General features: G+C 39.8%; 1 protein-coding gene across 3 annotated transcripts in view; it reads right to left on the bottom strand.

Annotated features, from left to right (window-relative positions):
* Nucleotides 1-15,826, bottom strand: part of EPHA6 (EPH receptor A6) — a 362,947-nt gene that overhangs the window by 26,579 nt on the left and 320,542 nt on the right. For all 3 annotated transcript variants that reach the window (XM_058825149.1, XM_058825150.1, XM_058825151.1), the window contains one exon: nt 13,141-13,350. In XM_058825149.1, the coding sequence (XP_058681132.1) occupies nt 13,141-13,350 (210 nt within the window). The remainder of the gene's footprint in view (nt 1-13,140; nt 13,351-15,826) is intronic.

The following is a 15,826-nucleotide window of genomic DNA, read 5'->3' as shown; positions in this document are numbered from 1 at the left end:
TTAGGTGTACCTTTGTATTTGCTCCCTTTTTTCTATACCTGCTCTTATTGTGACATTGCTGTACCATGAAAAAAACCAGAATTTGATCAAGAGACTAAAGAAATCCCAGAAAGTTTTTTCAATCTTTCTCATTAAAAAAAGAGCCTGGTCCAAGGAAGTTATTGCTCACAAGAAATAATCCATTTATATGGTACAAAGGACACCTTCCTGTTTCAGAGGCAATACCCAGCATCAGCCTGAATCCAGCACAAGGAACAAGGGGCAGAGATGAAATCTTGAGAAGCAGACAGGCAAATGCACAAGGCCAGACTCACTACAAAAACAAGAGCAGAAATGCTGCTGGCTTACTCTAGTCCAAGTATCAGAGAAAGCCCAGAGTTAATTCAATTAGCACATGGAATAAAATTGCCATTTTAACCTGGAAACTCAATGCCCATCTTTGATCCTAAAGCCAAGGGAGACTGTGGCAATCCTGCTTCCATTCTTACCCAGAAAAGCTGGCTACAGGAATATTTTTACATGACATATTAAACTGGAAATTCTGCAAAATAAAATTTCAAGGCTACATGGTTAAGCACAAAAAAATTAAATAGAATAATTAAATATGTGTAATTACACAGTGCTAATTAGAGATGCTGGAATAGGGTTCCTTGACTCCCCTGGATGATTTGTAGGGTGCTCTGTTGACTTCCTCCCCTTTTAACAACTCCAAATATTTACTGGGTAATTCTAGACCAATGTATGATATATTCTTTCAATTTAGAACAACACAACTGAATCATTGTTACTCAAGACAGATACACACCAGCTCTTTCAACTTCTGGGAATACATTTTCAGCCCTAATCAGCATCTGAACATTTGAAAAGTATCCTCAGTATACCACAGCCCCAGCACAGGAGCTGTTTACTTTTAAAACACATTTGAATTACTTCACTCCTGTAATGAAGTATACTAAACTTATTAGGAAAAGATTAGGCAGAGAACTATTCCTGAGAAAATTCTATCAAAAATCTGACCAAGGGAAAAAAGACCAAATTAAACTTTATATCAAGAACATTTACTTAAAGATGTTGTTGAATACATTATTTGGTAACTTGAATCAATTATTCTACCTTGTTAGAGAAAAAGCTGAAGAGAGTCTCTTCATCACAGGTACTTTCACTAAGCCAACAATTTCATCAATAGTTTGGTGAAAATTCAGCGATCAATTCTGAGAAATGTGTTTAAGTACATTAAGCATAATACAAAAGTGACACTGCCATGATTGTGCAAGGCTTATTCTCTGACACAGAATGAAACCAGGGCCAGGCTGGTGGACATCCCATGCTTCTCCAGGAAAAAATGACTATGAACAGCATGTCTGCCTACATATTTAATCAATAGTGCTCCTCCTGTAATTCTGGGAGTGTATCAGCACTGAAAAGCCTCTCTGTGTTTAAAAATAAAATAAATTAATCTATAATCATGACATTGCTAAAGAGGCTGAAATAAGAGGAATGGTTAAGTGTGGTGGTTGACTAGCAGGATTGGGGCATGAAATTAATATTTTCTTGGAGTTCACTCTGTGTGTTAAAACGATAAATTTAAGGGAGGCTGTGTAAAGAGAGGTGAATATTTTACAATTGTTCCCAGCTTCCTCACCTTGGAGAAATGGTTCTAGCATGTTTTTCTTAGGCTACAACTGGTTGTTTACCAAATGTTCTTTTAGTGAACAGTGTACACACTGTGACAGCTACAGTGGGAGAAAGATCTAAAGGTAATTGCTCATGCTGGTTAACACCTTATCCATGTTTAGGAGTATTCATTTCAGAAGTCCTGAAGACTTGGGAGTTATTCAGCCTGAGTAAGGATAAGCAAGCTTCTAAGGAGCTGTTCAACACATTTATGATGAGATTTACCCTAGAGCTTTTTTTTTAAATAAAGAGTAGGGTGACTGCATTTTTATTCAAAAGGGTTTGTAGTAAACCCTCAGATATGGATCTTCTGGGAAGAGGGAATTTAAATGAAAAGCAGAGTGCCTGATGGAAAAAAAGGAGATAGTTCCACTTCCAGAGGGTCTGATATAAAACAAGATGCAATGAAAAGAGGAAGCAGAGGAAGCACTAATAGGTAATGCACTGAGAGTGAAGACAGAGGGAGATAAAAATTAGGGCAGAAATGAAAGCACAGTCAGTGATCTGGTGTTATGGGGGAGGATGAGAAGTCTCATCTCAAAATGCACTTCAGCTAATTTTAGAAAAACAATGAAAAATCATAACATTAAGCATGCTGACATTACTAAGAAGAAAATTAGATCTTCCATGTGGATTCAAGTCTTTATATATCCTTCTTTATATCCAAATGCCACACATTTCTTTGTGAGGGCAGTTAAGCATGTTCATCTGATGCCTTACTTGCAAACAAAACTATTTCGAGATAGGAGTGAGTTTGAGTTTTTGAAAGACTCAGTTTGCCAAATCTTTTACTCCACAAAACTGACCCTGGTCCTCACTGAATGAATTTCTGACATTTGAACTACGAACCAAAAGCCTCATACGACACAGGCAATGATATGAACTGGTGAAATATTTTATAGGAGACAACAAAAAGCCATGCAATTTCTTAAGAGCAAAAATTATTCTTCTCCTCCCAAGCCCTCACAACTGAAAACAAAATTCTGCAGCTCTACAGCAGAAAAAAGTGGAACGAGGAGTCCAGAACACAAAAACATAATTTCCTTCTCATGCACTAATACACACAGTTACTGGACATAGATTTTGGAATTACTTTAAATATTGTAAATATGAAGTTGTGCAGTTCTGTTTTTTTGTTTTTTTTTTTTTTTAAATATTCTGTTAATGAAGAGATGCTTAATATTGGGAGGCACAAGAATCTGTGAGCCTTCAGGCTGAGGAGGATGCAGCCACAGTGAGGCAGCCAAGGACAAGACACCAGATTTGCCTCTAGAGCACTTCCAAAAGCGCAAGGAACAGATCAAATACTTTAGATACTAAGGGTAAAATCCCACAGTGCTTAGTCAGGCACAACTCCCATTGGCCTCAACAGGAGTTTTGCCTGAGTGGATACTGAGCAAGGACTGTGATGTCTGACCTAATTTTATCAGAGTCACACCAACCCAGCACGTTTTTCAGCCAGCCGAGCAGCGTGCCGCAATATTCCTGCGACATTCTGCTTAAAGGGAAAACCAGAAACCACAAACTGTGAATCATCCCCCCCTCCAAACCCCCCTTACAAAGAAGGGAAGAACTCACAGCTGGGCAAGAAGCTGCTATCCTCAAAGTCTGCCAAAGAGCAAGACTAAAAAAGAATGCAAGGAACTGAAAGTTTACCATTGCAAAGTTTTGAAAATCTGATCGATAAGGAAAGCACACAAGCGAGATTCCCAAGTGCTTGTGTATGACTGAAGATAATCTAGCTTTTATTCTTGTAAGCAAAAAGGCAACAGTGAAAAGCTTCTTTCTGTAGTTATCCTTCTGATTTAGGGCAAATCAAACTCCTACATGGTCACTGGAAACTCCTCTGGTTGATTTCACTGGGGATTAATTTAGGTGAATAACTAGGTCAGTCTTATTCCCAAGTTAACATTTCTATTACAGAAATATGAAAGTAGATTAAGTTTAACACATGTGTCTACCTTGCTTCAGAAACTTCCTTCTGTAATTACAGAATCCCATTTACAACAACTTTGATATCATGTACAGGAGAAATATTACAATTATTATCAAAGTGAGCAGAAAAATTCATCAGCATGTGAGACGTGCATTTTTTTTTACTTCCTTCTACTAGCTGAAGTGAATACCAAAATCTTGACACAACAGCAATCAGGCCACAGGTTCCCCCAGAAGAAATTATGAAATATCATTACTGCATCTAAACACAAAAGCAAAAATCATACTAGGCTAGAACTCTCCCATTTCATATTTTACTGGATCTACCCTTTGGCAGATTGTTTGTATAAAGAGTATCTGAGCAATATAGAAAAATACTCTTTTGTTATCTGTCAACTCTTCCATCACTAATGTATCCTAAACCCTCCCAGGTGTGCAATATTAGCCAGAGAAGCAGGCAGAATCACAGAATCATTTAGTTTGGAAAACACCTCTAAGTTCATCCAGTCCACTCATTCGTTACCCCATCACCACTAAAACACATCCACATGGTGACTCAACATATCCATAATGCTGATATTTGCCCCCAGAAAATCTCCCCTTGCTCTCTTTGCCTAAGTAAAAGAAGAAAAGGAATCTTGGTTTTCCCCAGACTTCTGTTTTGAAGATTGGATATCAGAATCCCAGGCTAAAATCAATTAGGGTCAAGTCCTTGCTAAATTAACAGAATTTGTTTTCTGTGTTACCATTTATTTGCATGGAACACGAACATAGATAGCATCTCTGAAATTTTAATGCTTCTTTCTCATTTGATAAATTGCCAATTGATGACAGTCATTAAGAAACAGGCCTAGCCAGTCACAAGCAAATACAATGCAAGGTAATTCCTCAGGAACGAGTTAGAAAACCCTTCACCCCTTAAAACACAGCGCAACCATATGTCAGATCTTTAGCACACAGGAATTCCCAACTCTGAAAAATAAACAGGATTTCATCACAATCTAGCAGCACTGCTGAGAATATTCCATCTCTTCCAGGGTCACAACTCTTTGCTGTCCAGCTGACACAGCCAGCTCAGAGCAACACTCAGCACAGCCGGGGAAACCAGACACAACCATCAATGACCTACAGCAGCTGAAGACACAGGATGAGTCTCCTCCTCTCCAAGCTCCTTCCACGTGAGCTTTGAAATCTACACCTGAACTGTGCCTGAACAACTGACTGCTTTTAAATAACCAAGTCCAACAGGTGGTTGGTTTTGCCTTTTTTTTTTTTTTTTTTTTTTTTTCACTAGAGTCAAGAATTCATTTAATTATACTCATGGACATAATACATCCTGCTGTGTAATATGTCAAGATTTAATTATGAAGCTTTACAAAAGCCTGGTGAAGTCAAGTGCTTCAAATTTTCAACCCAGAAATTTTATATGCCTGTATGCAGAGTAGTTACTTTTTACAGTGGTATTTAATGTGGCTCATAAATTCCCATTGAGAGTGGTACAACAAATGCAAACGAAAAATCATTCAGATCTTATTTCCTTTCACCTAGCAATAACTAAATAAAGGAGTTAGAGCTGAGCTGTTTGGCTCACTGGAGCTGAATGGTTTTCTTTTCCCAGTAAATTTCCTACCTCTTGTAAGCATTCAGTAAACAAATTTTATAATAGTTCCTTAACTCATCTTTGAAAGGTATCAGTAGTTTTTAATGAGAAGAAAAAAAAAAAAAACCACCTACATGAATAAGCTACATTCTTTTTCAAGGCTTTCAAGAGATTGTCCTGCTTTTTATATAGATCAAAATACCATAACCTATGGGAATTACTGTCAGCTGACAGCATCTGCTTTGACCTTAATGGACTGCCCTGAAGCTCATTAAACAGTGCATCAAGAGCTGTGCATAGTGCAGGTGGGTTCCAGCACAGGAAAGGTATTTTATGATTTACTGCACCTTGGTTGATACAATGAATACTAAAATCCTAAGTGAACTGTGATCCTTCATTTGCAATAAACAAAACAGGCATTCAAGATTACATTCATTCACAGAATAAGCAACAGAGCAATAACTTTGGTTTTATGCCAGTACTCTTACTTTTTTACTCCTAAGTGTGGACAGGATTGTTCTGAGTGAATAAAGATCTCACTAATTATGTATAAGCACGTTCTGCATGTTTACAATAGCTTCTTCAATTGTAGTTTGAAAATTACAATTCTCATTCAAAATTATAAATGCATGCAATCAAATCCCAGCTGTGTCTGAAATTAGATTAATATTCTGAAAATTGTTAGCTTTAAAAAAAATTCTATTAACAGTACGAGGAATTAACAACAAAATGACTGCTCGTAGTATGCAGTGCATGTACTCACACACATAGAAGTGTACTGCTTACATTCATTGGGCTGGTTTCCAAGGAGAACAGTGTGCCAGTGTGCACAGATAATTTTTCAAGGTTTTCATGCCTAGCTGAGAGATCAGTAATTTTGGGGCCTTGGTCAGCCTCATGTCTTTTCAAAAACAGCACCTGTAGCTTTCTGAGATTCACAATCCGCTTTTAACTCTTACTTCAGAAATTATTTGTGAGTGCATTGAATTTTTCCACCTCCTCTGGCCTTGCACAGCTACTTAAGATCTGCTCAGAGATGTAACACTGCATCTTTGTGTGGATTGAATACTGGCAAGTTTTGAATCTTACAACAAAGACAGACTTGACTATCTGTGAGAGGAAAAAATGCAACCACCTTCAGGGTTAAATGCCAGAAACAGATTCATCAATTATCTCCTAAGATGCAAAGATCCCAAAGAGCACCAGCACTACAGATTTCTAAGTAGTTCATTCTCAATCCCATGAAACATTTGTAAATAAAACCACTGAGAGATGTTCAGGGAGTCAAACTGAGAAATACCACAAGCACATACATGTAAGCTCAAAACTCAAATTTGAGAATATGAAAATGGGAGGAGGAGCCAGAGAGACAAAAAGCTGAAATCCAAGCTAAAACAAAGGCATAGCTTGCAAATCTTTAAAGGCAACATCCTTTAGAGTGATTACACTACAATATATTCTTCTGATTTGAAATTAAATTGGATTACAATGAATGATGGATGTTGCTTTGAAAGCCACATTGGGAATGAAGTATAAAATACCACTTTTTTTACAGCCAAACTTGTGTTGAATTCATCAACATCATAATTTTGGGAATGAAAAACTGAAATGCAAATTTCCAACTGTATTTCTCTGCCAAATCCATATTTGGAGTACCTACTTGGAGTAGTGTGGAAGAAAAAAGCAGGGATGAGATTAAGTTTTGTAATTGAATTCAATCATTAAGCTCCTTTTAAATTTCTGCAATCTAAATGCAATTTTGCATGCATTCTTAAAACTCAAATGACTGTGGAAGTGAGTACTCACAGAAATGCAAAGTTTGACAAAACATGGAGAGAGTTTAATTTTACATAAATGTTTCGTTCCTGTCCTGGGACCTTCTTCCTAAGGGTCTGTTTGTTTTGGTCTTTTATAGCCTATTTGTTTCTATTACTAAATTTAAGTAGGGTTAAATAAGCCAGAAAAACTCTTGGATGAACTTGGGATCACAGCCGGATAAAAGCTGAAGACAGAATTTGAAAATTAATATTTCCAAATGTTTAAATTTCGTCACATATTTTCATCTTCAGGGGCCGCAACACACAACAAAAATAAATAAAATAAACAGCAAGCACCACACCCTGCACTGAATGGCTCAGTTTGGGATTCCTGTTACTTTTAAACACACAGCTACTAATTAAAAGTCATCAACCTCACACTGGTACAGCTCAAGAGGCAAAAAGTCTTCTTCCAAGACACTCCATCCTTTGGCTACTCCTTCACCTGCTGGCTACTTGTCCTTGAGGATGCTCTGCCCAGGGCACCACAGCAGATGACAGAGGCTTGAAGAGGGCAGGTTCAGAGTCTCCAGCCCCAGGCATCCTCTGAGAGAAGGGAATGGATCCAGCTGGAGCTGGCACTCGTGGGCAGGTGGCTCATCTCAGCACCAGCGGACACAAGCCCCGTCACACACTTTAAAACCAACGACTGCAATTCTCACAACTGGACACATCAGCACAGCTCTTGTCAACTTGTTTCCTGCCCACATTCTGAGATATTTACTCTCTTCTTCAAAATATTGATGTGAGAGCCCCAGCAGAGGAATTCCTGCTGTTACACTGCAGTAAAAGCAAACCTCGGCCCAGCTAAGAGCAGGGACTGGCAGCAGAAGATGGATCCTGCCCAAGAGCACAAGAATCCTGATGAGACATGATGGCACCAAGTGACCTATCCAAAGACAACCCCTTTGGGATCCCACTGAGGTCTGTGGCTCTAGTCTGGCAAAAAATATTATAATCTCACACAGTACCCTTGGAAGGATATTTTATTTTTTTAACATTCAATCTAAACCTCCCCTGTAGCAACTTCCCCAGAAGCTGTTTCCTCTCATTCTGTCACTCATTAGCAGGAGCAGAGGCTGAACCCCACCTGGCTCCTTTCAGGGAGTTTTGGAGAGCCACAAGGTCCCCCCTGAGCCTCCTTTCCTCCAGGCTGAGCCCCCTCAGCCCCTCCTCATCAGACTGGTGCTCCACACCCTCCATGTTGTGTCACACAAGGAGCTAAAGAGTTGACACCATTTATGCTCAACCTTAGGTCACCAATGGGTTTTAAGAAAACATGCCAATGCAGACCTTTGCAGCTTCTTTTTCTCAATGGTTGCTAATAACCAATTTACTCTACAGTCCATGATTAATTCTAACCCTAAGCAAATACCCAGGCAACCTGCTTGCAATAGCACAGTTTGTTCAGAAACTATTGCTAACATCTCAAATTAATTGGAAAATCATTTGCATCTTGTTTTACTTTTCAGCAGATTAAACCTTCTCTCCCCAAACCTGTTACTTGTGTACCACTCAGGGAAATCCGAAATTGTCTTGCAAAGTGGAAAGTATATAACAAAGTCAAAAAATATTAATGTCTCATCCTGATTCCCTCAGAGTTTTGCTACTTGGTATTATTAATAAAGATTATTGGCATCAATCTTTGCTCCTCTAATGAATCTAATAAGTCTGAAATCTTCCTGGATGGGTTATTTCACCCAACTGGCTTGAGAAGAGTCAGACCCATAAAGTTTACAAAGTGATTCAGAAAATACAATGTAATAAATCAATTCTCTAACTACTATTATGGAAAGAAGAAAATATTTCATATGGTAAGGCTGAATGAATGAATTCAGAATGAATTCACAAATAAAGCTGATAGAAGAAATCTGGAATACATTTCTTTATCATATAATTCTGTTTGTAGCAGCTTTTTGTCTTGCTCAAAATCAGATTTAATGCAGACTATTAAGCTATCACCTGTAAGTGAAATACTAGTTTAGTCCTTTTTGCAGTAGTGCCACAAATTCTGTTCTGATTATAAATATTTTGCTGTATGTAAAGAGTTGTTCTGGGGCCATGTAGTTCCTTTTAAAGTACATGTGAATCCTAATCATATTTTAAACTAAATAAATCTACAACTACTAATAGAGTCTATTTAAAAGCAGGAATGCAAGCGCCTAGATGTTCTCTGTATGGACAGAAACGCTTGTTTATATACTAGAAATGTCCTTTTATGACAAAGTGTTGCCTTGGAAACCATTACTAAAAATGAAAGTTTTGTCTCCAAAGGCAAACCCACATAGTACTCAATTATCCCAAAGTTTGCTTTATATTTTCCTGATCAATCTGGAGCACAGAGATGTGCAGTCAAATTTTCCTGGCTTTTAATTCCTCCTTCCTATTCTAAAATGGTATCGTGCTGTATTTTTTTTTTTTATTCCAGGTAACAAACAGGAATCAGTATTTTATTTCCTAAAAACCCTGTAATCAAAATATATTTACAACCTTTGTCTCAATAGGCTGGAAGACAAAAAAAAAGTACATTCACACAATAATTGACCACTGCATCATAGATATAAAAGTCTATTTTTGGCTTACAGTCTATGGTAGATAATCTCCAAGGAAAACATCCAATTCTACCCTTCAGTTTCTGACACCAGGACTAAGACAAAAAGGGGAAGATAAAATAATCAGTTTTCTCCGAGCACTGACAGTGCTGTACAGGGAGATGTGAGGCTAAAATACTACTTTTCAAAATGCAGACCCACCCTGTGGATTTCTTACATTTACAGATACAGGGTTGTTATCAATAAAAATCTCTGTGGAGGGGAAACATGAATTCTAAAATCACCAGAATCTTTGAGAGAACATTGAGGGTTTAACCTTCACATGTTGGAAACACAGTATGGAACTAAAGAGTTGCTATAAAATCCTCTAGGAATACACGTGGCCTGCCGCTGGGAAGATGCTCATGAGGGGGAAAAGAGCCAGTGCCAAAATGCTGGGCAGTGAGAGCTGCAGGAGGATTTGGCACCCAGTGTGGGCTTCCTGTCCCTTCTGCTACCATGAAAGCCTGCCCTGAGTCCTCCCCAGGCATTGTGACAAATCCTTTCTTCTTTGTGTCCCCACCCAATTTTGGTCAGAGTTGTACTGAGTCCTTTTAAAACCTGACAGGGTTTTTGACTTCCTGCTGAGTGTTCCTAGAGAGAAATCTGCTGCACTTGCTCAAGGGGAACAAGACCCCAAGGATAGAGCTCATTGAAGGCAAGAGCATCCCACAGAAACCTGGCTGTCCCCAGCTCATACAGTGAGTGTGACACAAGATGGACTGCAGCTGTCAGTCTGTCCTCAGGAATGAGGGAAGGACACTTCCCAAGGACCACAGGTGACAGGAAGAACTGGGCAGGCTCTGCCACAATGACTAAAACAGTCAGCGTGTGAGGACACACTTGCAAGGACAGGAAAGCTGAAGGAATAAGTGATTAGAAATGCTTTCCATTTCCCTTATACTTCTTTGAACTCTTCCCATTTACAAAGTTTTTTGTTCATGTCATAATGGCATACAGCATTTCCCCACCTTAGTTTCAAAGCTTTTTGATCTTTGGTGGGGTTAATGGTGGAAACAGATTCCCCTTGGATGCCTGGCTGCCACAGGGAGCTGCCACTGCCATCAGCCTCTGTGACATCCCCTCCTGCTGGGCTTGCTCCAGGTACCAGCCCAGCAGCATTTGGCACTCCAGCACCTGGCTGCAGCCTTGGCAGCGTGGAGCAGTGGCTCTGAGGCACTCCTGAGTTCTACACCTACACCAGACTCTCATGTTAGGGTGAAAAGGAAAACAGAGAGCATTTCAACAAAGCCTGTTCTACAATTTCAAGGAAGTCCTTCAGCACAGATAAAGGAAAAAAGGAATATGTCATGGCACTGTTTGTGTTTTTCACAGCACAGCACATCCTGACTAAAAGCAGCTCTAGCCATGATGACCAGGACAGGCACTAACTATTCTGTAAAATGAACTGCTCTGTAGAAAATTACAGTATAAATAATAGCTGAAAGCCTCCAATTCTCATTTGGTGTCTTCCCTGGCCATTCCCAGTGCCTGGCACCAGCTGGGGCCATTATCCTGGGCTCAGAGCTGAGACTGTCCCTTGACTCCTGCCATGGGGCACTTGGCGCCAGCTGAGCTCCTCACCAGGGCCCTCAGCCAGCCCCTGCTCATGTGAGAACCTGCTCAGCTGCAGCCATCTTCATCTTCCCGTTCAAACCTCTTACTAAGAAGCAGTGGGAAGCAAAACAGGTTTTGAGAACTAAATGAAGGAAATCTCTGCTGTAAAGTAAAATCTGGGGTCTTTTTCCCCCCCTAGCTGGCATATTAAAACCAATAGAAAACCTTGTAAAGTGACTTGTTTTCCTCTAAGTCAGCTTGCAGTTTTGTATAGGACTTCTAAGAAATGGAAGTTGCAGCAAAATTATCATAACACCTCTATTTTAGGCCTAAACTAAAAGTAAATATATTATTCTACACATATAAATATATAAGATCTAAAATCCCATTACAATATCTTAATTGAATTCAGTAGATGCACCACAATACTTACTGCAGTACAGAGAAATTAGATGAGTTCCTTGTTTTGACCATACATCACTTTTTAAAGTGGAATAGAAAAAAAAAAGTGTAAAATAAATTATTTAATGTTCATTTATCTTCCCTATTACAATTCTGTCACTGTGCTCTACCATGGGAATATACAAATTCTGCACATTTTGTGAGAGTAGTAATGAGAATGCAATCTGCCTCTGAAACAGTTTTAGTTTAAATGATAGAGATGAAAATTACTCAAAAATCACTTTGCAATTAACTGTTGTGATAATAATTGCATCTGAAATGTAGTTTGGTATCAGGAAAAATGGTGTATTGGAACTTGTCATTTGTCACGTTCAAGAATTTTTCACTTCACTGGAACCCCCCTACAACACCACAAACCAAAATAACCCACCCCAACTCCCCTCACCCAAATCCCATTTTCCAAGGAATTAAGTATTAATAAACTGAGACTTAAACCATGCAAAGAAGATCCTAAATGTTCTGCTAGAAGACAAACTTCAGTGAAATAAAATTAAAATTCTAATTTATGAATGCCAGGCTTGCATTGGCAGTGTGCTTCCAAAAGTGAAGCTGGTAAGAGTCTCTCTTCTCCCATCTCTCTTTGACAAACACATCCTTGTAAAGGAACACAAATTGCCAGAAGAGGAAACAACATGGGAAGAGAGCCTCCACAGCCAGCAAAACCAGAAAGAATGAAAAAGGTCTCCCACTTATACTTGCACATTTGCTTAAAATAAACTTTTGCCAAAGTTTCTTAACACATCCCTTAGCCAAAAATCAAAACAACTTCCCTTAGCACCATGTTTGCTGAATCACATGACTGAGAAGGGAATAAAGCCAACTCCAACTGTTCTTCCTGTGGCACAGACAAACCTGAAACTGGAATACTGTCAGAAGCCAGGACATTCCTCTGGCTGCCCTGGAGGGCTCAGAGACCTTGGCATGGAGTCAAAGACACCTGTGCCTTCGATTTTGGCCCATGGAAACAATTACCAGCTTTGTGTGAAGATTTACAAGCCACAGGGGTTGAATAGAATGATAGAGAATTTACCACAGGGTGAAAAAGTAGAATTTTGGGGATTTAGAATGGGGGTTCAAGAGGCAAGATGGAGGAATCTGGGCATGTCCTGTCTTTCTTTTTTTCTTCTTGTCCTCCATCTCCTGCTGTGATGGTGACACTTCTGGACTGGTTTAAAGTAGAGACAGACTGTCTAACACAGGTGATAGGTATTGGGAAATTACTGTAAATAAAGTACACCTAGTTCTTAGTATAAAAAACTAACACTGCCCAGAGGGTGGCCAGTGTGCCTCAACCTGACCGGCCAGACAGACCTCCACAGAGAAAGAATGTATTAGAGAAGAGAAAACAAACAACCTTGAGAACCAGAGACCCAACTTCTTTTTTGACTGCAGGGCTGTGAAAAAAGACTTTCTAATATCTCAGGAACCATTCCAACAACACGAAACCCAAGAGAACAGAAGAGGCACCAGGCAATCAGCTGCTCAGATTAGATAAGAAACTCACGCTTGTGGTGTAGGCGGCCTCGGGGTCGTCCTCCAGCACCCGTGAGAGGCCGAAGTCGGAGACCTTGCACATGAGGTTGCTGTTGACCAGGATGTTGCGCGCCGCCAGGTCCCGGTGCACGTAGCCCATGTCCGACAGGTACTTCATGCCGGAGGCGATGCCCCGCAGCATTCCCACCAGCTGGATCACCGTGAAGTGCCCGTCGTGCTTCTGCAAGGGGACAGACGGCTCAGATTCCTCCCTTTGTTTCATCCCAGTGAGACCAACCTCAGCTCTGATTTAAAACACTTCTGCTTCACGGATTTTAGGAACTTATTGTGATTGCGTTCAAAAGCTGCCCACTTGCAAGCTTGTTTTTTTTCAAGGACTTAAGTTGCTTGGCAGTGCATCCCATCCCATCTCCCATTGTGCAGCTTCTCCCCCTTTCCTCCACATTTTCACACATTTCACAGTCTTCCTACTGACAACATTTAATAGCTTTCATACTTGGTTACTATGAACGCCTTCCCCCAACATTATTTTTAGTACAAGAATGAGAAAGGACACAAATTTCTTCACTGATGGCCTCAGGAAACAAAGAACCCCCTTTTTATTGTCTCTGCCTTGATTGTCTGCTGTTACCTCACTTTAACAGTATTTTTTTAGGGAGGGTTTTTTTGTTAAAAAAAAAGTCCCAAAATATCCTGAAAAAAATTTTGGGGCTTTAGCTCATGCTCTTGTGCACCTTATACCTAATCTCTGAACACTGGATCAAATGAGGTAGAATTCAGGAATTCCGCTTTGCCAAAATTTTCCTGGCAGATTAAGGTTAAGCTCAGACCCATGAATGCATCAAACTTCTTGACACCTTCTGAAATCTACTGTAAATAAGAGTTATGCTATTAACTGTGCTTTCCCAGGTGGGCAGCCTTGCTGGGCCTCAGTTTCTCCATCTGCAGCATTAAAGTTAACACTTCTCTATGTCCTGCTTCAGACAGCTCCTGAATTATGTGGCAGTGGGGACCTGCACAGAAGTGTGACTGCAGGCTCCCTGCCTTGTTTAGACCTGCCCTTTCTACCATTCACAGCAGACTGTTTTTAGGAATATTTTTATAGTGACCTCAACTGGCAGACATTTAGCTTCTCATGGATTATTCAGTGACCCAAGGCTTTTTATGTTCACAGGAACAGCCAAACAAAATCAACTCCTGCAAACAAGTTAACCTTCCATTTTCTCTTTCAACACTTGTAGCATTGGGCTACAGACAAATAACAAGTTCTGTTCAGCATTCAAGACACTTCTATTACTTAGCTCATGCATTTAAGCAAGATGATTTTTATAGGGGAGAAGCTTATAGGAAGTTCAGCAAATTCATTAGATTTAGCAAAGCAACAGGCTGAACTATGCTTAGCCTTATCCCTGGTCAGCAAAGTATTTCAGCATTCCCATAATGATTCAATGATTTGGGGCCTGCATAGAGCTAGTCAGGATAGGAACATTAAAGACTACACAAAAATCAGAAAGAAAATGGTAAAAGGAGGATACAAACGTACCTTGTCAGCTAGATGACCTCACTGCCTTACTATACTACTCAGCAACATTTGTATTGAAGGAGCAGTGCCAAACACCACAGCCACCTCCCATGAAAGCACATTTCATAACACCTCTTTAAAACCAGCTACTTAGAACTGATTTAGAGCAATTTTTCCCCCTTGAATGTGTCAGTGCTTTATGTCAGGGCAGTAAAGCTTCTCTGTCTCTAAAATCTCCTCCAAAGTGGAGGCAGCTCTCCCCAAGGAGGCCGCACCCTCCCTCATTGCCACCATCAAGGCCAGGGATGAGCACCTGGTCCTGCAGAGGACACTCAGCTGAGGCTCAAAACACAACTTCCATGAGTCCTACAGTACCAGGGACAGATAATTTCAATAAACTCATTCCACCCAGCAATTAAGCAAAGAGAGACAAAAGATTATATTGTTACTTACTTTAAGCTGCTTCCTGTAAAGGAAGGACAGGAATTCTAGCCAATATTTTTGTAATGAGGCCACATGGGATTTCTCGGTTTGCCTTTTATTTAATAATTCTAATTGTTCTATTGATTAAAAAAATTAGAAAGGTAGTTGCCAACAGTTAGTACTCTTCACACCTACCATGTACGGATTACTTTTTTCAGATAACTGTAGAATTAGGATTTGGAACAAAGTGCCACCTGAGTTTTGCAGAATGACCATTCATGCCCCTCTCTACCCCCACAACAAAGCACCAAACTAAACCAACCCCTCAAACCTCTAGATTTTACCTCCTCCTTAACAGCTCAATTTTTTTCAACAAACCTGAGTCATCTGTAGCACCTCCCTTAACCTTTTGTCTTCTTGGATTGCAAGCATTCACTCCTTCCTTTTTTAATTTCTGCTCTTTCGAAGTTACACCATGCTTGGCTGATTTTTCATAAAACATAACCTTTTGTCTGCTCTTTCCAAGTCTCAGTCCTTGCCTTACCAGTAGAGTTGCAATGCCTGACTTTAAAACAATCTCATGCTTTTGCTATTCTCTCCGTCGTTCTTTCAAGTTTTTTTGGGATTCTGCCTTGACACAAAAAGTTAAAGCTTCTTATCTTCACTGTTCAAGAAATGACAGACCTGCTAATGTACCAGCTGCAATTTTATTCTGTCCTCCTTCTCCCTCTGTATGTTTCTCAGAATTCTC

Source organism: Ammospiza caudacuta, chromosome 2 (assembly GCF_027887145.1).
Source record: "Ammospiza caudacuta isolate bAmmCau1 chromosome 2, bAmmCau1.pri, whole genome shotgun sequence".
NCBI classification, from domain to species: domain Eukaryota; kingdom Metazoa; phylum Chordata; class Aves; order Passeriformes; family Passerellidae; genus Ammospiza; species Ammospiza caudacuta.
This window is presented reverse-complemented; position numbering and strand designations above follow the sequence as displayed.